Source organism: Rhincodon typus, chromosome 2, assembly GCF_021869965.1.
Source record: "Rhincodon typus isolate 14 chromosome 2, sRhiTyp1.1, whole genome shotgun sequence".
NCBI classification, from domain to species: Eukaryota; Metazoa; Chordata; class Chondrichthyes; order Orectolobiformes; family Rhincodontidae; genus Rhincodon; species Rhincodon typus.
The window spans coordinates 50,412,219-50,440,131 of record NC_063333.1 but is presented as its reverse complement, the minus strand read 5'-3'; the positions used below and the strand labels follow the sequence as shown (position 1 = coordinate 50,440,131).

Here is a 27,913-nt window from a genome sequence, read left to right as displayed (position 1 = left end):
AGGCCCAAAACATCAGCTTTCCTGCTCCTCTGATGCTGCTTGGCCTGCTGTGTTCATCCAGCTCTACACCTTGTTATCTCAGATTCTCCAGCTTCTGCAGTTCCTCCTATCTCTTATCTTAAACAGAGCCAGTTTCTAAATGATTTGTGATTCATGGCCCTACAGAGGAGTCATGAACCAAGGTTTGGATTCTTGTCCTTGGGAAAGGTAGTTAATAAAGATATTACCCATGATGCGTGGCTCCTGTACCTCCTCTTAGCTCCCCAAACTGTCTCCATGATAACACTTGCCCCCATTCCACCCCTATGATTCATTATAGTCCCAATGACAGCTCAACCCCCTGCCCACTGCCGATAATACCCTCATGTCCTCCAGGTCAAATCATTGCACCTCCATGCCATTCGACCTGCATACATTATCACTGTTAATGGTCTTCTCCTTTCCTCTGGCATCGCCTCTGACCGTCTTCAGTTTTCCCCTGTGACTACCAGTGCTTTCAATATTTCCTTTTATATTCTTGCTCTTCTCTCTGATCCCATTTTCATAAAAAATCTCCATGCCGAGCCTTAGAACTATCCTCCCACCAGGACTTGTTCAATCGACCTGCTCTTTCACCCTCCCCAATGTACCAAATTCCCCCATTGTGACCTCATCCTTAATAGGCAGCTCTCACCTTTCCTTATCCTCCATGCCCCTTTCATTGCCTTGCTCCCAGCTGCATCCTGCTTTCCTCCCATCATTCCTCAGGGGTCTTTCTCAGTGGCCCTAACAACCACACCCTTTAAGTTCCTTGCCATTCCTTTCTATCTAACCCACCTTTGTCTGGATCTTTAGAGTTAAGCCCCTCTTTTGAGTTGAACACTCTTTGAGTAAAGACCAGCTTGTCTACCACAGTTAGGTATGCGAGTATCAGCCAACCTGGAGAGGCTTGTTGACTGGGACGTGTTTTACTCCTTACGCTTAAAAGAGTTTGCACAAAGAAATGTCAAGTTTGAATTCACCAGACCTAGGAGGAAGAAGTCTAACTCACAGTCTACATGGCTAATACATGCAGTCAGATTTTGAACATGTGTTTCCTGGTTGCATCTGACAAGATTATTCCTGTGAATGCTGTTCCAGCTGGATGGGCAATTGATTGGTACTCATGACATGCTAATAAATGCAAAAGAGTCTCCTGACTGTTACAGCTGTTAAAACTCACCCACCCAAATAGTTCTGAGCATTTAATACCAAAACAATAACCAGCCATTGGAAAATTGCATTTTTGACTCCCGCAAAATAAATTAAGTCAGCAACTATTGGCCTGTTAGTTATAATGATGTGGAGGCTTTTAACAATGATAACTTTGAACAAAGTTGTCACGTGGTCAAATGCAAGTTAATTAAGGAAGGCCAGCATGCGTTTGTTATGGGTAAATTGTGTATAACCCACTTGTTTGAGCTTTTTGAAGCGGTAATAGAGAATGTTGTTAATGTTATCTGTTGATATGGTGCATATGGACTTCCAGAAGGTATTTGATAAGGTACTGCACAATAGACTTGTGAGCAAAGTTATATCTCCTGGAACAAAAGGACAACGTGTACGCAAAGACAAAATTGGCTTCGTGATGGGAAACCAAAAGTAAAACTTTTTTTTGGATTGGTGGAATGTTTATGGTAGAATTTACCAGAAGTCAGTGGTAGGCCCCTGTTCTTCTTGATATGTTAACAATCTAAATCTTGGTGTACAGGATACAATTTCAAATTTTGTGGATGATACAAAATTTGGAACTATTGTGAACTTTGAGGCGAATAATGTAAATCTTCAAAAGGACGTAGAGATGTTGATGGAAATGTGAGGAAATGACAGATGAGATTTAATGTGGAGACATATGAAATGATTCATTTTGATAGAAAGAATGTAGAGAGAAAATATAAAGTAAAAGGTAAATTCTAAAGGGGTTGCAGGAGCAGAGAGACCTCAGTATTTAAGTGCAAACAATACTGAATGTGGTACGACAGGTTAAGAGCACAATTAATAAAACATACAGCATCTTGGTCTGTATCAATAGGGCACTAGAGTACAAAAGCAAGAAAGTAATGTTAAACCTGGTATAGAGCAGTATTTTGGCCTCACTGTAGTATCATGTACAGCTCTGGACACTGCACTTCTGGAAAAATATAAAATCAATAGATAGGGCGCAGAAGAGATTCATATAAGTAGTTCCAGGGATGAAGGACTTCAGTTACATGGCAAGATTGGAGAAATTGGGACTGTTTTCCCAATTTCCCAAATCTTGACTGAGAAAGTCAAGAGGAGACTAGAAACCATAAGACCATAAGAAAAAGGAACATGAGTAGAGTATTTGGTCCCTCAAGCCTGCTGTGCCATTTAATAAGATCATCACAGATCTGATGTTCCTCACGTCCACTTTCCTGCCTTTTCCTTGTAACCCTTGATTCCCCGACTGACAGTATATTGTACCAGCTACTAAATAAAGAAAATTTGTTTTTTTTAGGACATTTGTATTAGTGCAGGGAAAGAAAAGGACATTGAAGCAAAACTGAAAGCTGTTATTAATGAATGGAGCGGTCATGTGCTTACCTTTGCCTCATTCAAGACGAGGGGTGAGTTGCTTCTCAAAGGATCAGATACCACAGAGAACATTGCACTAATGGAGGACAGTCTGATGATACTTGGCTCATTAATGAGTAACAGGTAACTGGATAACAAACTTTTTTGTAATGCACGAAATAATGGAATTGAATCATACATGAATTTATAAATATACAAATTAGGCACTGGAGTAAGCCAATCAGCCCCTCAAGCCTGCTCCACCTTTCAAGTAATATCATGGCTGATCTGATTACTCAACAACACGTCACTCGTTTACTTATCAAGATTTTATCTGCTTCTGTTCAAAGATTCCACCTCCACTACCATTTATTGTAGAGAATTACACGCTCAGGTCCTATTTCCTTATCACTGCCTTAAAATATATTGAAGCAGTGACCCCTTCCCCCCACGCCCACCCCTATTTCTAGATACTCCTCCTAAAGAAAACATTCATTCCACATGCACCATACCAAGACCCCCCAGGATCTTATGTGTGTCAATGAAGTTGCCTCTTATGTTTCTAAACTCCAATGGTACAAATCTACAGCTTGTCGAACCTTTCTTCATCAGTCAACCTGCACAATCCATGCATTAGTCTGCTATGTCTTCTCTGAACTGCTTCCAACACATTTACATCTTTCCTTAAATAAGGTGACTGATACTTTATACAGTACGTTTCTCAACAGTGCCCTGTATAACTAAGGTATAATCTTACTTTTTCATAAAATTTTCCTTGCAGTAAATAATAACATACTTTTATTAATTATGACACATTATTATTAACCTTTTGTGTTGCATGCACAAAGATACCTTGCCATCTCAGAGCAGTCTAATCTCTTACCAAAATGGACAACTTCACTTTTCCCACATTATACTCAATTTTCCTGATCTTTACCCACTCACTTAACCCGCTTATGTCCTCTTTACAACTTACTTTCCTACTTATCCTTCTGTCATCACCTAATTTAGCTACCATACTTCATGCAAATCATTCTTATAAATTACAAAAGATTAAGGTCCCAGCACTGATCTCTGTGGCACTCTACTCATTATATCTTGCCAATTGGAAAGTGACCCATTTATGTCGACTCTGTTTCCTGTTAACTATCCATGCCAACATGTTACCCCAACGCTATGAATTTTTATGTTCATATGGCACCTTGTCAAATGTCTTCTGGAACTCTATGTATTGCACATCTGCATAAGAATCACAAATCAACTTGGTAAAATGGTTCACCAGACTTAAACCATGAGAATAAAGATCCAACAGTATATTATTTAAACTCTTAGAATGAAATGCAAACTGGTAAATCCTATCCTTAGGTAATTAAATATCCTATATTAGAAGGGAAGTGTAATAAATGTTTTAAAACATGTAGTTATTGTAGCTGAAGAATTCACTATACACACTGAACTTCAGGTTTTATTATCTATTCAAATGTCAAAGATTTGAACATAATTGTTTTATGACACTGCAGATGTCAATGGCTGATTTTTCAATTTCCGTGTCTATCCTTTAATTAGGACATTGCTAAGAGCCTGAGCCCTTTATATTCTGGTGTTGTGTTGAATTTTATACACTTAGTTGAAATCAGGGAAGCAAAACACTTTGAAAATTGATTTTCAAAATTAAGTTTCTTCTGAAATTTTCAAACTTCTGAAAGATATGGGTAGGATTTATTTAGTCATTTTTTTGTGATCAATAATTGAACAATTAGAAATTTGAATGGTGAAAAAAATTACCGTGTTAAAGTTGAAGTGCCTGTGTTGTCATGAATGAGCTTTTTCAAAGATGTGGTTGTTTTGTTGGCAGGTACAATGCACCATTCAAGCCCATTATTCAACAGTGGGTGCATAAGCTCTCAAATACCACAGAAATAATTGAAAACTGGCTCACAGTTCAGAACCTTTGGATTTACCTGGAAGCTGTGTTTGTTGGTGGAGATATTGCAAAACAACTGCCACAAGTTTGTACAATCTGTGAAAGTAAAATGTGTTCCTTTTGAGAATTCTATAAAATGCATTTCGAATTACAGTTCTGTTGTCTTTGTAATTGTTGCCTGAAATGGAATGATTCAGTAAGTTTGACTATTTTTAAAAAAGAAAATATATAACTAACATTAATTATTCTTATTCTTGTGTGAATAATAGTCCTATAACTGCCCGTGGTGAAATGTTAGATTATGCTGCTTCTGACAGTACGATTAAGATGAATAACTCAGTAAATTAGGAACCAGTTTCACCCCTTTGTGTCAGAGTTGATTGGTCCTCTAGCCTACATAAATTAAATGCTCCTCTGTCACACTCATTTATGGTTACATTTCTTCTGACATTATGCTGCATGCAGACAAATTCACATTTCAAAATGTTTGGTGAACCATCTTGTATCACCAACTCAATGAACAAGCAAGACTAACTAAATGACTAAGAGAACCAGATTGATTTAATTCTTTGAAGGCAAGGAAGGTGAATTTTCATCTGAGTATGTGATCAAGGTTTGATACCACTTAAAGTAATCAGTTGAGTTCCTGCGGTGTTCCATGTTGGAAGTCAACGCCAAGCCCAATATTTAGGTTAAACAGGTTAGAAATCATTGGTACGACTGAACCCAGGCCAGTGTTTGAGCTCAGATAGCCCTGTTGTGATGAATAAAGCTCTAGCGTGTATTCTTCACACTCTCACAATTTTTTTGCAGAGAGCAAAATTGCACATTGTGCACATTCAACCACAAACCTCTCTTTAAGCCTGCTCCTATTTATACAATATATTTTTCGACCTGCTTAGACATGGTATAACATACTTCCAGGGCAGGTGGGGTTTGAAGCCTGACCTGAGAGCCCCATGAAGAGACACTCCCACTCGTATCACAGTCCTTGATGCTGTGTCTATGAACACAGGTGAGGCCCCAATGAAATTCCATCAACTTAACATATTTAAATATCCAATTTATTCCCAGTAACCAGTCAGGGCAGGGAAAGAGGAAGGGGGAGGAAGGGAGACAATATCAGAGAAAGGAATCTGGAAAATTGGAAGCAGCAAGTAAACAGCATGGGATAGGGCTAGAGGAATGGTGTATGGAACAACAGAATACTCGGCCTAATTTTCATAGCAGGGGACAAAGATCTGGTTGAGAGGGAGAAGAATAACATTTGTGGAAGATTTGCATTAATACGGGTCAAAGCCAGTTTTCCCCTAGGAGGTTGTTCTGAGCCAGTGCCAACTCCACCATAATATAAAATGGAGCTATTAAGGAACTGACTAGATCCATATAGAATGATGTAACTAGTGAGATATCCCGGGTATTAGTACTTCCATGCTGATCTAGTTTCATGTCAACAAACTCTTCTTCTTTCAGACAGCACAATGATTCATTGCAAGAACACTTTCAGCCTTGAGGACCAATCTATTATATGACTCTGCATTAAATGCTTTTCAGAAAACTAAATAAATTGTATCACTGACTTTTCCCTCTCCATAAGCTGTTTACCTCCTTAAATTATTTCTGCCAAGAAAGGCTTGCTTGTTACACTGCCTTATTTTGGATCTTTCGGAAAATGGTATAATTTGAAGAGAAATTGATGCTCCCTACACTCTGCGTGCCAAGGATTGTCTTGTTGGAGACAGGTAGAGGGATCCAGGAGGTAGTGCTGAAGGAGCCTCAGCCCTTGAGCTTGTCTTACAGGTTTACGATTCTTGCTCCCATTGCATTGTGATACAGGGAGCCATTCAAAAGGTGGGAAAAAAGAGAAATGTAGTGGTAATTGGGAATAGTATAGTCAGGGGAATGGACACCGTTCTTTGCGGTTAGGATTGAGAGTCCTGAAGGCTGTGTTGCCTGCCTGGTGCCTGGTGCCTGGGTTCAGGATATCTCATCTAAGATGCAGACAAACAGGGAGCGGAAGGGGAAAGATCCAGGTATCATGGTCCACATAGGAACCAACGATATAGGTAGAAAGAGGAAAGATGTTCTGCTGTGGGAATTTGAGCAGCTAGGGGCTAAATTAAAAAGCAGAACCAAAAATGTAATAATCTCTGGAATACTTTGTGAACCATGAGCAAATTGACACAGAGTCAACAAGATTAAAGAGGTAAACGCATGGCTCAAAGATCGGTTGGGAGAAATGGGTCTGAATTCATGGGACATTGGGACCAGTACTGGGGAAGGAGGGAGCTGTTCTGATGAGATGGGCTCCACCTGAATCATGCTGGGACCACAGTCCTGGTGAATCACATAAGTAGGGCTGTGGATAGGGCTTTGAATTAAATTGTGTGGCTGGGTTTAGTTGCATGGAAAATTATGGAAAATGTTGGAAGGGAGGAGATGGCTCAACAGAAGTTATTAAAGTTTCTAGAACAAGTGATAGAACAGAAAGTATAGAAAGGGCCAGGAATCTAATTTCAGGCACAACTATAAAGGGGTAATTATGAGAAGGGTGATGGTCACGCAGGACTGAGGGCGTTGTACTTAAATGCATGCAGTATACGAAACAAGTTAAATGAACTTGTAGCACAGATTGAAATTGGCGGGTCCAATGTTGTGTGTATCTTAGAGACGTGGCTGCAAGGGATCAAGGCAGGGAATTAAATATCCTCGGATAAATGCTCTATCGAAAAGACAAGCAGTTGGGCAGGAAGTAGGGTTGCCTTGTTAGTAAGAAATGAAATGAAATTGATAGCAAGAAGTGATATCGCGTCAGAAGGTGTAGAATCTGTGTGGGTAGAATTGAGGAACTGCAAAGAATAACAGACCCTGATAGGAGTTGGGTACAGGCATCCTAGCAGTAGTCAGGATGTGGGGACTAAAATAAATCAGAAGATAGAAAATACACACAAAAAAGGTACTATTACAATAACCATGGGGGACTTAAATATGCAGGTGGATTGGGAAAATCAGGTTGGTAGTTGATTGCAAGAAAAGGAAATCATGGAATTTTCTGAGAAGCTTTTTTTGAGCAGCTTGTGATAGAGCCCACTAGGGAACAGACAGTTCTGGATTTGATGATGTGCAATGAGGCAGACTTAATTAGGAAGCTTAATGTGAATGAATTCCTAGGGAGTAGTGACTATGGTATGATAGAATTCACCCTGGAGTTTGAGAGGAAAAAGTTGGAATCAGAGGTAATGGTATTACCATTGAGTTGCAAAGATGTGAGGGAAGAGCTGGCCAGCATTGATTTGGATGGAAGGCCTGTATCAGGGAAGACAGTGGAGCAGCAATGGCAGGAGTTTCTGGGGGTAATTCAGGAGGCACAGCAGAATTTCATCCGAAGAAAGAAGAAACATATGAAGGAGAGGGTGAGACAACCATGGCTGACAAGGGAAATCAGGAATAGCATTTAAAAAAGTAAAAGAATACAATATAGTAAAAGTTAGTGGGAAGCCAGAGAATTGGGAAGCCTTTGGAAACCAGCAGAGAATAACTAAAAAAGGAACAAATAGAAGAAGATGAAATGTGAGGGTACGCTAACCAGTAATATAAAAGAAGATTGCAAGTCATTTTTAGTTCTGTAAAAGGTGAGAGAGAAGCAAGAGTGGACATTGACCATCGGAAAATGAGGCTGCAGAAGTAGTCATGGAGAACAAAGAAGTGACAGAGGAACTGAATAAGTGCTTTGCATCAGTTTTCATAGTGGAAGACATCAGCCGCAGATCAGAATTTCAGCAATGTCAGGGCAGAGGTGAGTTCAGTGGTCATCACTAAGGAGAGGTTACTGGGGAAGCTAAAAAGTCCGAAGATGGATAAATCACCCAGAGTACTGAAGGAGATAGCTAAGGACCTTGTAGAGGTATTGACAGCGATCTTTCAGGAATCACTGTAGTCAGGGAGGGTCCCAGCAGTCTGTAAAATGGTTAATGCAACACCCCTGTTTAAAAAAAGGAAGGAGACAGAAGACAGGAAACTATAGGCTGGTTAGCCTGACCTCAGTTGTTGGTAAGATTTTAGAGTCCATTATTCAGGATGAGATTGCGGAGTACTGGGAAGTGCATGGTAAAATAGGGCTGAGTTAGCACAGCTTTGTCAGGTGGAGATCATGCCTGACAAATTTATTAGAATTGTTTGATGAAGTACCGAGAAAGTTAGACAAAGGAGACCCAGTGGATCTGATCTATTTGGATTTCCAGAAGGCTTTTGTCAAGGTGCTGCATAGGAGACTTCTAAATAAGAGAGGAGTCCATGGTGTTAGGGCAAGGTACTGACATGGATAGAGGATTGGCTGACTGGCAGAAGGCAGACAGTAGGAATAAAGGGTCTTTTTCAGGATGGCAGCTGGTGAATAGTAGAAGTTTGCAGGGGTCCATATTGGGACCACAACTATTCACATTATACATTAACCATCTGGATGAAGGAACTGAGGGCATTCTTGCTAATTTGCAAAGGAAGGTGGAAGGACAGGTGGTGTTGAGGAAGCAGGAAGGCTGCAGAAGGACTTGGACAGGCTAGGAGAATGGGCTAAGAAGTGGCAGATGTAATATAATGTGGGAAAGTATGAAGCTATGCACTTTGGTAGGAAGAATAGAAGCATACACTATTTTCTAAATTGGGAAAGGCTTCAGAAATCTGAAGCACAAAGGGACTCGGGAGTTCTAGTTCAGGATTCTCTTAGGGTTAACATGCAGTTTCAGTTCACAGTCAAAAGGCAAAAGTAATGTTAGCATTTATTTCAGGAGGGCTAGAATTCAAAAGCAAAGATGTACTGTTATGGCTGTATGTGGCTATGGTCATACTGCATTTGGAATATTGTGAGCAGTTTTGGGCTTTGTATCCAAGGAAAGATGCACTGGCATTGGAGGACATCCAGAGAAGGTTTAAAAGAATGACCCTGGAATGAAGGGCTTGTCATATGAGGAGCAGTTGAGGCCTCTAGGTCTGTACTTGATAGAGTTTAGAAGGATGAAGAGGGACCTGATTGAAATTTACAGAATACTGAGAGGCCTGGATGTGGATAAGATGTTTCCATTAGTAGGAGAGACTAGGACCCAAGGGCACAGCCTCAGAGTGACGGGATGAGAATTGAGATGAGGAGGAATTTCTTTAGCCAGAGGATGGTTAATACGTGGAACTCATTGCTGTAGAGGGCTGTGGTGGGCAAGTCATTGAGTATATTTAAGATAAAGTTGGATGTGTTCTTGATTGGTAGGGGATCAAGAGTTCTGGGGAGAAGGCAGGAGAATGGGCTTAAGAAACATATCAGTCATAAACAAAGTTGCTGGAAAAGCTCAGCAGGTCTGGCAGCATCAGTGGAGGAGAAAACAGAGTTAACGTTTCAGGTCTGGTGACCCTTCCTCAGAACTGATGGTGGCTGGGAAAACGTCAGTTTATATGCAGAAAATAGGGAGGTGGATGGGGTAGGGAGTAAACGATAAGATAGAGCCCAAAGAGAGAGAAAGACAGTTGGACAAAGGAATTGCTAACGATCAGACTGGGAGGGTGAATAGTTGTTAATGGGGACTGTTAGTGACTAACAACAGTGGGTGTGTAATGGCAGGCTATGTGGTAACAAGGCCTGGTGTGTGGGGTAGGGAGCTCGGACATGGGAGAGTTTAGGCCCTAAAATTATTGAACTCAATATTGAGTCCGGAGGGCTGTAGGGTCCCCAAGCGGAAAATGAGGTGTTGTTCCTCCAGCTTGCATTGGGCTTCACTGTAACACTGTAGCAAGCCAGAGACAGAGATGTTGGCCAGAGAGCAGGATGGTGCATTGAAGTGGCAGGCAACAGGTAGTTCAGGGTCTTTTTTGCGAGCAGAACGTAGATGTTCCGCGAAGCGGTCGCCAAGTCTACACTTCGTTTCCCCAATGTAGAGGAGACTACATTGTGAGGAGCGAATGCAGTAGACTAGATTCTTGGAAGTGCAGGTGAAGTGTTGCTTCACCTGGAGGGTATGTTTGGGCCCTTGGATAATGGGGAGGGAGGAGGTAAATGGGCAGGTATTCCCCTCCCCTCCCTTGTCTGCCTTTTGCAGGGACCGTTCCCTCCAGCACACCCTGGTCCACACTTCCTTCACCCCCAACACCTCCCCACAGCCCTACAGCACCTTCCCCTGTAACCGGCGAAGGTGCAACACCTGCCCATTTACCTCCTCCCCCCCCACTATCCAAGGGCCCAAACATACCTTCCAGGTGAAGCAACACTTCACCTGCACTTCCCAGAATCTAGTCTACTGCATTCGCTGCTCACAATGTGGTCTTCTCTACACTGGGGAAACGAAGCGTAGACTTGGCGACGGCTTCGCAGAACATCAACGTTCTGCTTGCAAAAAGACCCTGAACTACCTGTTGCCTGCCACTTCAATGCACCACCCTGCTCCCTGGCCAACATCTCTGTCTCTGGCTTGCTACAGTGTTCCAGTGAATTCCAACGCAAGCTGGAGGATCAACACCTCATTTTCCGCTTGGGGACCCTACAGCCCTCCGGACTCAATATTGAGTTCAATAATTTTAGGGCTTAAACTCTCCCATGTCTCAGCCCCCCACCCCACACACCAGGCCTTGTTACCACATAGCCTGCCACTACACACCCCCTGTTGTTAGTCACTAACAGTGCCCATTAACAACTATTCACCCTCCCAGCCTGATCGTTAGCAACTCCTTTGTCTGTCCAACTGTCTTTCTCTCTCTTTGGGCTCTATCTTATCGTTTACTCCCTACCCCACCCACCTCCCTATTTTCTGCATATAAACTGACATTTTCCCAGCCACCATCAGTTCTGAGGAAGGGTCACCAGACCTGAAACGTTAACTCTGTTTTCTCCTTCACAGATGCTGCCAGACCTGCTGAGCTTTTCCAGCAACTTTGTTTTTGTTCCTGATTTACAGCATCTGCAGTTCTTTTGGTTTTTAACATATCAGTCATGATTGAATGGCAGAGCAAACTCGATGGGTTGAATGGCCTAATTCTGCTGCTATAGTTTGTAGTCTTATGGTTTGAAACTAATTCATACTACTACTTTACATCAGGATCTTTTCTATGTTGCTGAGGGAGCCTTAAGCAACCATTCTTTTTGTTTCATGGATCCTATTTTCAATAAATCAAGCAATTGGAATATACAAAGCTCTATGCAATGTTCTGACAATGCTCTCATTTCTTGAACAATAACAATCACAAATAACTGGCCTAACTGCTATACCTTGGGCCTCCATCCCTTGATACCTTTACTTAATAAAAATTTATCTACCTCCAATTTAACTTTAACAATTGAATTAACATTGACCACCATTTGAGGAAGAAAGCTCAAAACCTCCACTATTCATTGTATGCAGAAGTACTTTCTAACATCTCTCCTGAATGGCCTGGCCCTAATTCTTAGACTATCCCCCTTTTTTCTAGAATCTTCAACCAGTGGAAATGGTTTATTTTTTATCTATCCTGACTTTCCCTGTTCATATCCTGAAGATGTCAATTAGACCACCTCTTAACCTTCTAATTCTAGAGAATAAAGGCCTGATTTTTTTAAAAACTCTTTCCTCATAACTTAACCACTGAAGTCCACTTAACTCTCCTCGTAATGTAACCCCTGAAGCCTGTAAGGCTCTGGTAAAACTTGTAAACCTGTGTTGAACACCCTCCAAGGCCAAAACATCCTTCTTAAGATATGGTACCTAGATCTGCTGTACTTTTAGTGGGGTCTAACTTACATTTTATATAACTTCAGCATAATGCCTGCATCCTTATACTCCAACACTTTAGATAGGAAGGCCGGCATTCCATTCGGTCTTTTAACTATTTTCTGCCTTCCTTCATGGTATTGTAAAGAGCTATGTATCTGAACACCCAAATCTTGTCGGTCATCCTCTGTATTTAACGTTGTGCTTTCTAAAAAAAGATACCCTGATTTAAACTTTTTTGATCTGTAGTGGATGATGTCACACTTGCTTATATTAAAATTCATCTGCCACGGCTTTGCACATTTACCCAATCTATCAACATCCTGTTGTAATTTTATGCTGTCAGCAACATTGTCTACAACGCAACCCGATTTTGTGTCATCAGCAAATTTGGATGATTGACTTTTTATGCCATTTTCCAAGTCATTAACGAATTGAGGCCCCAACACAGATCCTTGTGGGACACCAGTAGTCGTGTCTTGCCGATTTGAGTGCTTACCCATTATTCCAACTCTCTGTTTCCTACCTGTCAACTATTTTCCTATTCATGTCAATAATTTTCCCTCAGTTCTGTGGACTTCCACCATAGCTAATAGTCTCTTTTGTGTGATTTTAAAAAGGTTTTCTGGAAGTCCACATCAACAACATCCATTGACTTACTTCAGTCCACCACCTGTGTCACATCTTCAAAAAACTTTAAGAGGTTTATCAGGATTGACCTACCCTTTATGAATCTACGCTGACTCTCCCTGATTAACTGCAAAGTGATCAGGGAAGGTGACCACAAACTTGGTCTAAGAAGTTGGTTTTAAAGAGATTCTTCAGGAGAAAATGAGGGAGATAGCTTTCAGGAGGCAATTCCAAAGTTTTAAGCCTTGGTAACTGAAGGCAAAGACAGCAATGGTAGAACATTAAAATCTGAACCCTTAAATGTAAGAAGAGGGACATATAATGAGCAGGAAGTATCATGGATTATGGGTGGGTTGGGAGTGACGGATGATGTAGGGACTCAAAAAAAATTACCAGAATTTTAAGATTGTATTGCTGCTTAGTAGATTCAATGGAAGGCCTGTGAGCAAAGGGGTGATCATTGAAAAAGACTTGATGTAAGATACAAGATTGGCAACTGCATTTCGGGTGACCTCAAGTTTACTTAAGACGGAATATGTGAGGCTGGCCCATTGGTAAAGTAGTCAAGTCTACAAGTAATAAAGATAGAGATGAAGATTTTCATCAATTGTTAAACTGAAGTAGTGTTGCTGACAAGTGATATCTCAGGGGTTGAAGTAGCCAGCATAAATAATGTTAAGCTTGGATGCAAATATTATACTAATGTTGTGCACTGTATCATTCAGTTTCTGAAAGTTCCTAGAGAGATGGATGGAATTTGTTGTTAGGGATGGATTCTGTAGAGGAGAATAAAGGCAATGGCTTCAGTCTTTCCAATAATGAACTGGAAGAAATTTCTGCTGATGCAATTCTGGATGTCGAAACATGAACATTATAAGAAAGGTGTTCATGTGATGCTGTGTTTTGGGATGATACACAGCTGCACATAGTTTAGGAATAGAAGGGTGACAAACATATATCCTTGGAGGACACCAGAGATAACTGGACAATAAGGGGAAGAGAAAGCATTGCAAGTGATATCCTGCCCACAATGAGATAAATAAGAATGAAACCAATTAGCTGCAGTCCCACCACTGCACTTCAGTGAAAAGGTGTTGGAAAAAGATGGACTGATCAACGCTATCAAAGGTGCAGAGATAGTAGGAACTGCAGATGCTGGAGAATCTGAGATAACAAGGTGTAAAGCTGGATGAACACAGCAGGCCAAGCAGTATCAGAGGAGCAGGAAGGCTGACGTTTCGGGCCTAGATGCTTCTTCAGAAATGGGGGAGGGAAAGGGGGTTCTGAAATAAATAGGGAGAGAGGGGGAGGTGGATAGAAGATGGATGGAGGAGAAGATAGGTGGAGAGGAGACAGACAGGTCAAAGAGGCGGGGATGGAGCCAGTAAAGGTGAGTGTAGGTTGGGAGGTAGGGAGGAGATAGGTCAGTCCAGGGAGGACAGACAGGTCAAGGGGGTGGGATGAGGTTAGTAGGTAGGAGATGGGGGTGCGGCTTGAGGTGGGAGGAGGGGATAGGTGGGAGGAAGGACAGGTTAGGGAGGTGGGGATGAACTGGGCTGGTTTTGGGATGCGGTAGGGGGAGATTTTGAAGCTTGTGAAGTCCACATTGATACCATTGGGCTGCAGGGTTCCCAAGCGGAATACGAGTTGCTGTTCCTGCAACCTTCGGGGAGCAGCATTGTGGCACTGCAGGAGGCCCAGGATGGACATGTTGTCTGAGGAATGGGAGGGTGAGTTGAAATGGTTCGCGACTGGGAGGTACAGTTGTTTAGTGCGAACCGAGCGTAGGTGTTCTGCAAAGCGGTCCCCGAGCCTCCGCTTGGTTTCCCCGATGTAGAGGAGGCCACAATGGGAACAGCGGATGCAGTATACCACATTAGCAGATGTGCAGGTGAACATCTGTTTGATGTGGAAAGTCTTCTTTGGGCCTGGGATGGGTGTAGGGATGGGTGTAGGGACAGGTGTAGCACTTCCTGCGGTTGCAGGGAAAAGTGCCAGGTGTGGTGGGGCTGGAGGGGAGTGTGGAGTGGACAAGGGAGTCACGGAGAGAGTGGTCCCTCCGGAAAGCAGATAAGGGTGGGGAGGGAAAAATGTCTTTGGTGGTGGGGTTGGCAGAAGTGTCAGAGGATGATGCGTTGGATCCGGAGGTTGGTGGGGTGGTATGTGAGGACGAGGGGGATTCTGTTTTGGCTGTTATTGCGTGGACGGGGTGTGAGGGATGAGTTGCGGGAAATGCGGGAGACACGGTCGAGGGCGTTCTCGACCACTGAGGGGGGACGTTGCGGTCCTTGAAAAACGAGGACATCTGAGATGTACGGGAGTGGAATGCTCCCAGGATGAGGCATTTATCCCTCCCCACCCTTATCTGCTTTCCGGAGGGACCACTCTCTCCCTGCCTCCGTAACCTGTCCTTCCTCCCACCTATACCCTCCTCCCACCTCAAGCCCCACCCCCATCTCCTACCTACTAACCTCATCCCGCCCCCTTGACCTGTCTGTCCTCCCTGGACTGACCTATCTCCTCCCTACCTCCCCACCTACACTCACCTTTACTGGCTCCATTCTCGCCTCTTTGACCTGTCTGTCTCCTCTCCACCTATCTTCTCCTCTATCGATCTTCTATCCGCCTCCCCTTCTCTCCCTATTTATTTCCGAACCCCCTTCCCCTCCCCCATTTCTGAAGAAGGGTCTAGGCCTGAAACGTCAGCCTTCCTGCTCCTCTGATGCTGCTTGGCCTGCTGTGTTCATCCAGCTCTACACCTTGTTCTATCAAAGGTGTAGTTAGGTTGCGACGGCAAGAAGGGTAGTTTACCTCTGTCACAGTCACATAACATTTTTAGCTCCCTAAAAGGTGTTTTAGTATTGTGGCTAAACGATGGAAATTGACCAAATGGGTTCAAACAAGGACCTATAGGAAAGATGGGCCTGGATTTGGAAGGTGCTGTTCAAGGACTTTGAAAAGGAGTGGTACGTTTGAGATGAGTTGGTAGCTTTCACGGATGGAAGGTGTAAGGACCTCTGTTCTGAGGAGACTGGTCATATAACATTATCTGAATAAACAATTCAGTTAACAACTTCTATTCATGCTCAAACTATTGGACATATTAATATTGGAGACCAGATTTAAAATAATCCTACCATGTGACAACCACACATACATCGTAATAATTCTGTATCATGAATGCTTACTAATAGCTGTTATTAGGGAATTGGACTTAAAATAAAACATTCAGAAATGAAGTTTTACTATATGTGATGTGCTTGTAGTTCTTTTGGCTGAACTAACCCATTTGTTTTACTTCAGGAGGCCAAAAGATTTCAGAACATTGACAAGTCATGGCAGAAGATCATGCAGAGAGCTCATGACAATACAAACATTGTGCAGTGCTGTGTAGGTGATGAGACTTTAGCTCAGCTTTTACCATATTTACTGGAGCAGCTAGAGATGTGTCAGAAATCGCTCACTGGATATTTGGAAAAGAAACGCCTTTTATTCCCCAGATTTTTCTTTGTTTCTGACCCTGCTCTGCTGGAAATACTTGGCCAAGCCTCTGACTCTCACACTATACAGGTAGAGTGATTTCAACCTGCTCTCTGAGATATTCTTGTTTCTCTACAGATTACATGTAGGATATGTAGTTGCAACATCACTGCTCCCACGACAGTATTTTGTTTTTGCACATTGTTTCCCACAAGGACAATTAGAGTATGATGAAAATTTATCCACTCGTTATGGGCAAGGAAATATCTGATGTGCTTTACATGTGTTGATTTAGCAAATCATATGCTGTAAGATTTTTGCCCTTTCAGATGTCATGACCGCCATTCGAGTGAGGTTGGGTATGGGCTGTGGGACACATGCATGCACTCCTGTAGAAATCAATTTCTTTCCACTAAATTTCTACTCCTGGGTTCCACTGACACTTTGTGTTATTGCTCAGTATGTCTCAGGCATTAAATTATTGGGATAGAATTCCTGTGCCTGTCTTTGCCTTCAACTGTCAATTTGGCTTTTAAGGGTCAACTGAAGTTTGTCTCATTAACTTCCAAAAGTTAACTTCCAACATTCCAAAAGGAAACTTCCAAAAAATGCCAGGAGACAGTGCAACCAGACTGCTGTTATATTCTGCAGTATTCTGTTGGTTTTCCAGTTCTGATTGGAGATCTGCAGAATGTGGGTGGAGCTTTGGTCCAATGTCTGTTTGAATGTACTAACACCCACAAACAAATAGGTCAAAATATAAAAAATTGCAAAAGTGGAGGGGAACTAGTGCAATCAAAAATGGAAATGCTGAATAATCTAAAAATGTACTAAAAAATGTATTGTAAAATAATGTTTGAACAAGCATTAAACATGCTTCTTCACTGCCATTGGGTTAAAGTCTTGGAATTCTCTTCCCAGTAGCATGGTGGGTATAGCTGCATTCCATGGACCGCAACGGTTCAAGAATACTGCTTGCCACTACTTTCTCACGGTCAATTAAAGATGGGCAATAAATTCTCACTTTGTCAGACATGTCCACATCCCATGAGTAAATAGCAAATGCAACCATATCAGCTGGTTGGCTCAGTTGGCTAAATGACAAGTGTGTGATTTTGAATAAATCCACCAGCAGAGGTTCCATCCCTGAATCAGCTGTTGCAGGTTTGGGAGCTGCCTCCTTGACTTACTCCTGGGAATAGAAGTTAATTACAAATCGCTACTGAATGAAACAGCTCAGAATGAAGCATCAGAATGCAACAAGCCAAGAACCTGCCTTTAGACAGAGTGGGGATGAATACATGATTTTTAGGGACCATGCCAGCATATTAACAGATAATACTTCCACTGTTTCAGGCTCACCTGCTAAGTCTTTTTGACAATGTTAACAGAGTGGGGTTCAACGAAACAAATTATGATCAGATTCTCCGCTTCGCGTCTCAGGAGGGAGAAAAAGTTGACCTCATCGAACCAGTTATGGCACAGGTGAGAAAATATGAGACATTTCCAAATGGATTATAGGACACCCCTTCACAGCCATCCATTCCTAGAGGTCTTGAAATGGTGCCCATTGCAGTCGCCAGTCCTTTGTGAATAATTCTATGTTTAATTTCTCCATACTGCTTCCAGGTGTAATGACCCAACTGTTAGGAGTGGACTTATTCCCTTGTCCCACTCTTCCACTAGCCGCAGCAAATTGACTCACCTCCTGTCTCCCTAAAGCCTGTCCACCATCTACAAGGCACAGGTCAGGAGTGTGATGGAATACACCCCACTTGCTTGGGTAAGTGCAGCTTGAACAACACTCAAGAAGCTTGAGACCATCCAGGAAAATACATCCTGCTTGATTGGCCATTGACCATCTTCAACATTTATTCACTTACTACACCACTGTGCACAGTGACAGCCATGTTTACCATCTAGAAGATGCACAGCAATAACTGACTGTAACTCGACTAACAGCACCTTCCAGACTGATGACTACTACCTTGAAAGACATGGACAGCAGATGCAGAGGACACTCATCACTTGCAAGCTCCCCTCCAACTCACAAACCTCCCTGAACGGGAATAACATCATCATTCCTGTACTGCCACTGCTTCTAAATCCTGGAAGTCCCTTCTTAAAAACAGCTTGGGAATCTCTACACTCCAGGACTACAACAGCTCAAGAAGGCAGCTCACTACTACCTTCTCCAGGACAATTAAAAACGGACAATAAATGCAGGTATAACCAGTGATGGCTACATCCATAAATGAAGTAGAAAAATTCTGATTTTATCACATATATACACACACATACATACATATGCATACACACAAAAACACATTCTCTTCTCAAGCCTGAAAAAAAACACATAAAAGTCTGCAGAATATTATTTTGGCCAAGTAACAGTTACATTAGGAAAAGATTACTTGATCGTTGATTGTCCCAGATGCTGGTCTGCAGCCAAAGTCACTCTCCTCTTGTTCTTCATTGATCAGTTATGACTGGTTGAACTCTGTTTTGCTGGAAATACTGGTGTGAGTTCACATTTGCAATGATGAAGTCTTCTGGTGCATTTTCGATTCATGCATTTTGATAAAAAGGTTTCAGAAAAAGAGAAAAGGGGAAAAGGTTGTTTTCCCAGTGACTATTCAAAACCAAATACTTTTGCTACCTACAACTGTGACTTGTTTCTGAAAATGTTGCAAATATTGTGTGGAAACTTGTATTTTTTGCAATTGTAACATTGCTGCTATTTTGCAAATGTTCAGCTTTGCAAAATTTTTTTTAAAAAGTCAGCATATTTATTGTATATATCCAACTACTAATGTTATAATGACCATTTTGCATGACACATCTTCTTAATGCAGGTCTGAATTGTCAATTACCTGTGGGATTGGTCCCATATAATCAAGTACTTAGAAGATGTCACTGGTTCCCCACATCATAGTGATATGATTAGGTTTTCAAAGAGATGACAGGATTTGGTGGAGGAATGGAACTGGCAACCCACACACCTCAATTAATTAACCGCTGAGCTCATTGTAGAACTTATTAGGAACAGGACAAGCTGCGGTTAGCAATTTTCAAATGACAAGCACAAGGAACACGGAGTCTGGGAAACGTTTGAGCGTAGCTATCAGGAGCCCAGTGGGAGTCAATCACGCTCCTGGCTGCATTTTGAAAACAGTTATATGAAAGGGGGGCTTTCAATGTAGTTCCTTATACAATTAGGTTGCCATTGCTATAGCTGAGAGGTTTGATTTTGTGAGGAAGGTGAAGCCGATGACATTTGTGCCACATATAACAATATTGGCTTACTCTGCTTCACTTTATCTCTTCTTCTTTCCCATTCTGGTAGGTAGCACTGGCCATCTGCTGTTTCTGCTCATTTATGCATATTTATCTCAAATTATCCCTTCTATCGATCTGCTGGCCAGAGAAAATGTACTTGTTCATGTTTCTCATAATGTAATTGCGCATGTTTTCGAATATTATGTTTATGGGCAGCACTGTGGCGCAGCGGACTGCTGCCTTACAGCGCCAGGGATCCAGGTTTGATTCCAGCCTTGGGTGACTGTGTGGAGTTTGCACATCCTCCCTGTGTCTACGTGGGTTTCCGCCAGGTACTCCAGTTTCCTCCCGCAATTCAAAGATGAGCAGGCTCGGTGAATTAACCATGCTAAATTGCCCACGTTGTGCAGGCTAAGTGGATTAACCATGATAAATGCAGGAGCCATGGGGATAGAGTTGGATGCTGTTCAGTGGGTCAGCACAGACTCGATGAGCCAAATGGCCTCTTTCTGCACTGTAGGGATTTTATAACAGTTATTGTTTAGACAGATTTCTATTGTGAAATATTTTCTAAAACCCTGTACTTTCATTTAACTATTGCCATGGTAACTCAATTTCTTTTAATCATCTCATGTTTTAGGGTAACGTGGAAGTTTGGCTGGCACAGCTCCTGAGTGGGGTCAGAAAGACAATTCACAGCATTATTCGCCAGGCATCAATATCTATCACTGATAAGGAGATTAAACTATATGAATTTCAGGCCATGTTTCCTGCACAGATAGGTTTGCTGGGTATTCAGATGATTTGGACAAGAGACTCTGAAGAAGCTTTAAATAATGCCAAAGTTGATAAAAAGGTAATGACTATTGATTCACAAGTTTTGAGATTATAAATAATGTGCTGCATGTAATTCTCTCTCCCCACTATTGTAAGATACTCCATCCTTATTGAAGATTTGAAAAACAATGAAATGTGAATAAATATGAGTGACTGTTGATACAAGATATTCAAAACATGAGATTGTTAGCCCATCTTTTTACACCATATCACTTAATCCATATCCAGAAACGTTCAGATCAGCTCCTTTCCAATATCATCAAGGTAAACGACATCAAACTAGAACTGAAAGATTCTATTTTTCATCTTCCTTCTTAACCAGGTCCATGGAATTGATGATTATTTGCTTTTGTATTGGTGGTCAGTTCTGAGATGGCAGATTAAGTCAAATATGCAATCTGCAAACTCTGTTATATGTGTTTCAAGTGGTGTGCGAAGGGGAATGACGACAAATGGATTACTAATTCACATGACCAGTGTTCATTGCTTCCACAACAGCTTAATATTTGCTTCAGAAAATGTTTATGAGGCAATCATCCTCCTTGAAAATCTGGTATAAAATCACCTTTCATTCTGACACTAAAAAAGAAAGATGGTAGTTTTCTAGTTCAGGGTGATAAAGCCAATTAATTTTAAAAATTGGTCAAGTCCTTGGGAAGTTCTAGAACGTAGCCAGGAGGGGATAAGAACACAGCCCGGCAGGACTCAGGGAACCCCACTCTCCAGCCAACCTAGATGTACATTGGGATACAGCAGAGACCAGAGCAGCTCGCCCTCCGACCAACGAGAGCATCAACCTGTGAAGAGAGGAACTGACTGAATAATTCAACAGACCAGCAAAAGCTTTGTGTATCTGGGAACAGCTTAATATTTGCTTCTATAATAGCCCTGCATCTATCTACTTGTGAGAGTATCAACTACCTGACATTAAAAAAAATGGGCATTTGGTTGCATCCCAATGATGGATTCTCACCATTAGTTTTCTCATCAATGATTTACAAAGATAGAAAGTTAGGTAGAGTTGTGTGGAACATGGTGTCTCTGAGACCCCACAGAATCCTCAGCCAGTGTAAACAGTATTAATTTACCAAGGCACCTTGGCTTGTATCGGGAAAAGACTACACAGCACAAATCTATGGTCAGTGAAGCAGGTGCAACTTTATTTGAAGACAACAAAGGTTAAGACTTAAACTTTACACGTTTAACAACTCTATTTCTAACTACCTGATTCTTTAGAAACTTAAAATACTTCCCAGATACACAAAGCTTTTGCTGGTCTGTTGAATTATTCAGTCAGTTCCTCTCTTCACAGGTTGATGCTCTCGTTGGTCGGAGGGCGAGCTGCTCTGGTCTCTGCTGTATCCCAATGTACATCTAGGTTGGCTGGAGAGTGGGGTTCCCTGAGTCCTGCCGGGCTGTGTTCTTATCCCCTCCTGGCTACGTTCTAGAACTTCCCAAGGACTTGACCAATTTTTAAAATTAATTGGCTTTATCACCTTGAAATGCTGCTAATAGCTCTCGATGGCTTGCTTAAAAACAACCCCTTTTATGTGTCTGATCTTGAGCCTGGAAGTCTGGTTTCATCCCAGAATATACACCTGGTCTTGTGTCTTACCGAGGCATGTCTGCCCCATGCACCTAGTGTTGCTTGTTTGCCAGGAAGGGTTGAATTGCCCTTTCACACTTCTTGATATGTTCTGACACTTCTCTGGTTTCAATTGTCTGGTCTTGGATCTTACAAGGACTTGTCCCTGGGCAGAATTGACCCTTGTGTGTCTGTCTTGGCTCAGGCATTCCCAGCATACTTTGCTTTTTGGCCAGTTTTGATGCCCTGTTTACTTCAGTTGCTGTGCCTGTATTTCTGGCCTCCCTTCTTAATGATTTTTATTTCACTTGAGCAGTCGCAGGCTGTTACAGTAGACTCCTGCTATAGTCGCTTTTACTCATTTGTCCACCCACTAAGCTCGAGCAATATAGGAAAATCTATTCCCATTGTGTGCAGGTCACAGCATTATTATAGCATATGCTGGTGTTCATTCAGGTGAAGAATAATCAGATTCATTTCCTCCTACAAAAACAGAAATTGCTGGAAAATCTCAACAGGTCCAGCAACATGGAGGGAAATCAGAGTTAATGTTTTGGGTCTTCCCTTCTTCCCCACAGATGCTGCCAGATCTGCTGAGATTTTACAGCAATTTCTGTTTTTGTAGGAGGAAATGAATCTGATTATTCTTCAGCTGAAAGATGCTGAAAATCAGAAACGAAAAACAGAAATTGCTGGAAAATCTCAACAGGTCCAGCAACATGGATGGAAATCAGAGTTAACGTTTTGGGTTTTCCCTTCTTCCCCACAGATGCTGCCAGACCTGCTGAGATTTCACAGCAATTTCTGTTTTCGTTTCTGGTTTACAGCATCTGCAGTTCTTTCGGTTTTTTATTTCCGCCTAAATTAACTCAGTTCTAAAGCTTTTTATATACCACAAAAATGAAACACTTGTTAATTTGTTAAACCTTCACATATATTTAAGGAAATTGGTTCCTATTTGAGATTTTCACGCAAGCCCAAAATCTAACTCAAAAAATTAACCTATTTATTTAAAGTATTTTACTGTTGTTTGTAAAATAAGCTTTATGTTTATTTCTAAAGAGGTACATTATCACTTTGCCTCTTTCAAATTTATGAATATTATATATTGATGGAAAATTTCAGACTTTCACTCCCTTCACCACCAATACTGGTGCCTTTTGAGTATCCAGGAATTTTACTGTCAGTGAATGATCACGGCACCCAGCTCTCATCTCCTGGAACCAGTTGTCAAATAAGGCCTGTCTGGCTTGTTGCAGTTGATGTAGCTGCACTCTAACATGCAGAAGGTAATGTTTCTCCTGCTCAATATATTCATCTTCCTTGTCTGAAGATTGATGCTGCTGTCAGCTCTTCAGCTTCCTTCACATTCCGTTGTTACTTGCTCCAATTGTTCAGAGCACTGCATGCAGGGGTTATGCAGCACACTCTGTCTGGACTGTATTGTAAGGCACACTCAAACTGATCCAAGCAGCGGAACCTCACTTTCAGCAGACTTATCATCTGTTCCACTATGGCCCTAGTCAAAGAGTGGGCTGCATTGCTCTGCCTCAGTTTGGTAAGAGTCATCAGCCCTGGTCAGAGAGGGTGGTCCTCATCCCTAGTATCTATTCTTGTCAAATACAGCAGCAACTTGGCATTTATCAGGTATATAGGCATCACTGAAGCTGTTAGAGAATCTAGCGCAGAATTCTAAACTGTAGTATCGATGTTCACAGATCATTTGCAATTGTAGGAATGGAACCCTTTTATATTGATGAACTCTGCTACATTAGGAAGTGATGTTTTGAAAGCGGGATGTATACAGTCTATTTCACCCCGCACCTGGGGGAAGCAAACTCTCTTGTGGAAGCCTTCTGCCTGATCTCATCACTGACCTCGTCACAGGGAAATGAGATAAAGTGGTATGATCTGGCATAAATAGGATTGGTAACAGCCTTGATATACTTGTGGGTAGACAAGTGAGATTCCACATACATCCCCAATGGCACCTTGGAAGGATCCAGTTGCATAAAAATCCAATGTATCTATCACCTTGACAGCCATTGTGCTAGGATGGCCACTTTGCCCTTCATGTCACAGGTCGTGTGCAGACAGTCAACATACTTCTGTGACTGTGTCCCAGGACATCCTCAGCTTGTGCCTTGCTCATCTGGAGAAAATAGCATCAAGGAGGAAAGATTCTGGCCCTCCTATGCCTCCTGCACAACGAAAGGGGACCTTCAGCTGTGACCTCTTCATGTGCGGACCGCTCAGCATCTAGAGTTCCTGCTGGCCCTTGGCTTGCTGTAGCATTTGTTCCTTTTCCATTTCTCTGACCTTTGTATTGTCATAATAACCCTCGTTATGGCGGGATCCCTCAGTCATGCTTACAATGAACATTTGTGAGGACCATAACAAACAGAACAGGTCATTAGGAGCAGTCAGCATTCACATCACTCACAAATGACGGCTTAACATAATCCCCCATACAGTGGCACATGGATCACTCTGACAAGGAGATCTGTGGGAAGCCTTTACATTGTATAGACTAGGCTTCTGTACTTAATAACAATTATTACTTATTACAAGTAATTACGTTCTAGCTATGTGAACAATTACAAACTGTCAGCATATAACACTACTAATTAAAACTCTAATCCCCACATAGAGTCCTCCCTGACACATGCACAGGCAAACAAGCAGACAGAGAAAAATAGGTTAAGGGCAGAGGAAAACGGGGTGGGTAATTCTGTTCATGGGTTGCTCAGATGATCCTTATGATTCTTATGTTAGTCAGAACACTCCTCTTCAATCATCTTCAGATGGTTTGCAAGAGATACAAGTAGTTAGTTTAAAAAAGGTTTCTGACTTATCAATTTAAAGTTAACACCATACTATGATTGCAAATGACTTCAACCTGTATTCTGCAAGTGGATGGAAGAATAGGCAAGGCAAAGATGTTGTGAGTATTGATGTAGTCATGAAGTGAGTGAACACTAGGAGAGCAACTGAACAGTTTTGAGATGCATCCTGGTAGAATCCATGGGCTGGGTGCCCATCCTGTGTGCAATGTGACCTTGCAGCAGCAAAGATAGGAGCTGATGCACTCCAATGTACAGCATTGAAGTATTGACCCACCCTGTAAGTGGATCGAAGATATGCCAAGCTGATGTGTGGGTGGCACAGCAGCTTAGTGGTTAGCATTGCTGCCTCACATGTGTCTGTGTGGGTTTGGTCTGGTTTTTCCCATAGTTCAAAAATGTGCAGGTTTAGTGGATTGGCCATGGGAAATGCAGGGTTGTGGGGATGAGATGCTCTTCAGAGGGGTGGTGTGGACTTGATGGACCAAATGGCCTGTTTCCACACTGTAGGGATTCTAGAAATATTGTCCTTTCATATTCTTCGTATATTTTGTTGCTTTCAAATACTCATCAGACAAAAGGTTTAGATTGTTACACAGAGGGTGCGATTATATGATTTGATTTTCTGTTAAGATGTAAGATTGAATCAACAAAATGTGTACAGCTAGAAACCATGTAATGTGCAGTATTTGTTTCATGCAGATTATGCAAACAACTAATCAGACATTCCTGGATATGCTTAATGACTTGATTGATATGACAACCCGTGAACTAACAAAAATGGAACGAACAAAATATGAAACACTTATCACCATTCATGTCCACCAGAAAGATATTTTTGATGATTTGGTATGTAATACCATCTCCAAAACAAGTGTTCACAAAAGCTTGTTGGAAGATGTACATGATTCTAATATTTAATTCTAATTTTATATTAGGTTCGTATGAGCATTAAATCTCCATTGGATTTTGAATGGCAAAAACAATCTCGGTTTTACTTTATAGAGGATGCAGACAAATGTATTATTCAGATCACAGATGTTGAGTTCAACTATTGTAATGAATACCTAGGTTGCACAGATCGACTTGTGATCACACCATTAACTGACAGGTAAGAAGTATGAAGGAAAAAGTGTATTATTATTACTTTTGGAGAAATTGTTTGGCTTAAAGGCCAATTAATCCCCAGAGCCTGATAATCCACATCCTTTAAGGAAGTGACCCTAGAAATAGTGGATACATTTGTGGTCATGTTTCAAGATTCTATACTGTTTGGAGCAGTTCTTATGGTTTGGAGGGTAGCTAATGTAACCCCACTATTTAAAAACAAAGGACGGAGAGAGAAAACAGGGAATTATAGACTAGTTAGCCTGACATTGGTCGTCCATTATAGAGCCTGTTATAAAAGATTTAATATCAGAGCGCTTAGAAAACAGTGACAGAATTGGGCAGCGTCAACATGGATTTAGGAAACGGAAATCATGCTTGAGAAATCTACTGGAATTTTTTGAGGATTTAAAGTTGATAAGGTGGGACCAGTGGATATGTTTTACTTGGACTTTCAGAAAGCTTTCAACAGGGTCTCACATAGGAGATTAGCATATAAGGTTAAAATGTGTGGGAGTGGGGCAGTGTACATGAAATGGATAGAAAACTTATTTGTTGTTAATACATAAATTTGTCTTATTTTATGCCACTTCTAATTCTCCTTTCCCTGAGATAGTAGGCAGTGCAAATTCCTGATCAGTAAGTAAAAACCGAAAGAACTGTGGATGCCGTAAAGCAGGAACAAAAACAAAGTTGCTGGAAAAGCTCAACAGGTCTGGCAGCATCTGTGAAAGAAAAAACAGAGTTAACGTTTCGGGTCCGGTTCTGAGGAAGGGTCACCGGACCCAAAACGTTAACTCTGTTTTTTTCCTTCATAGATGCTGCCTGATCTGCTGAGCTTTTCCAGCAACTTTGTTTTTGCTCCTGATCAGTAAGTACCTGGTGCCTGCAGCTCACTAATTGTATGTGCTGGCCATCAACCAACTGTTTCTTCACACAGTGCCAGTGTGCTCCATGGCCACCATCTTTCACCCACACAAGCTGGCATTGGCAAATCACCAGCCTTACCACATCATTGTTTCAGACCAACTCACACAGCACTTCAGCCTTCAATATTTTAGAGCTCAGGGACACCCAGGTCTTGTGTCCTTCTGCCAGGTTGTCTTACACACAGGGAAATGCACACAACTAATTCATCCCCACAGGATGCATCTTACGGATCTTCGTTTTTCTTAACGCTCACTCACTTTGCGTTCACTTGGAGGCTGCCAGTCTCTGGCTACTTCATGTTGTTTTCTTAGTGCACACTCAGTGACATCAGCACTGACTTGTAGGTTGCCAGCCTCTGTGTGCCTGACATCACATTTTAGCAGAGATAGTAGGAACTGCAGATGCTGGAGAATCCGAGACAACAAGGTGCAGGGCTGGATGAACACAGCAGGCCAAGCAGCATCATAGGAGCAGAGAGGCTGACGTTTCAGGCCGAGACCCTTCATCAGAAAAGGGGGAGGGGAAGGGGGTTTTGAAATAAATAGGGAGAGAGTGGGAGGCGGATAGAAGAGGGATAGAGGAGAGGATAGTTGGAGAGGAAACAAACAGGTCGAAGAGGCGGGGATGGAGCCAGTAAAGGTGAGTGTAGGTAGGGAGTTAGGAAGGGGATAGGTCAGTCCAGGGAGGACGGACAGGTCAAGGGGGCGGGATGAGGTTGGTCGGTAGGAGATGGAGGTGCGGCTTGAGGTGGGAGGAGGGGATAGGTGGGAGGAAGAACAGGTTAGGGAGGCAGGGACGAGCTGGACTGGTTTTGGGATGCGGTGGGGGGAGGGGAGATTTTGAAACTTGTGAAATCCACATTGATACCATTGGGCTGCAGGGTTCCCAAGCGGAATATGAGTTGCTGTTCCTGCAACCTTCGGGTGGCATCGTTGTGGCACTGCAGGAGGCCCAGGATGGACATGTCGTCTGAGGAATGGGAGGGGGAGTTGAAATGGTTCGCGACTGGGAGGTGCAGTTGTTT

General features: G+C 42.1%; 1 protein-coding gene across 1 annotated transcript in view; it reads left to right on the top strand.

Annotated features, from left to right (window-relative positions):
• Positions 1–27,913, top strand: part of LOC109911901 (dynein axonemal heavy chain 5-like) — a 274,289-nt gene that overhangs the window by 146,952 nt on the left and 99,424 nt on the right. Inside the window, exons 25-32 of the mRNA XM_048607992.1 lie at positions 2,498–2,697; positions 4,409–4,562; positions 16,132–16,398; positions 17,665–17,793; positions 20,228–20,443; positions 25,555–25,701; positions 25,791–25,963; positions 26,852–26,861. Of these exons, the coding sequence (XP_048463949.1) occupies positions 2,498–2,697; positions 4,409–4,562; positions 16,132–16,398; positions 17,665–17,793; positions 20,228–20,443; positions 25,555–25,701; positions 25,791–25,963; positions 26,852–26,861 (1,296 nt within the window). The remainder of the gene's footprint in view (positions 1–2,497; positions 2,698–4,408; positions 4,563–16,131; positions 16,399–17,664; positions 17,794–20,227; positions 20,444–25,554; positions 25,702–25,790; positions 25,964–26,851; positions 26,862–27,913) is intronic.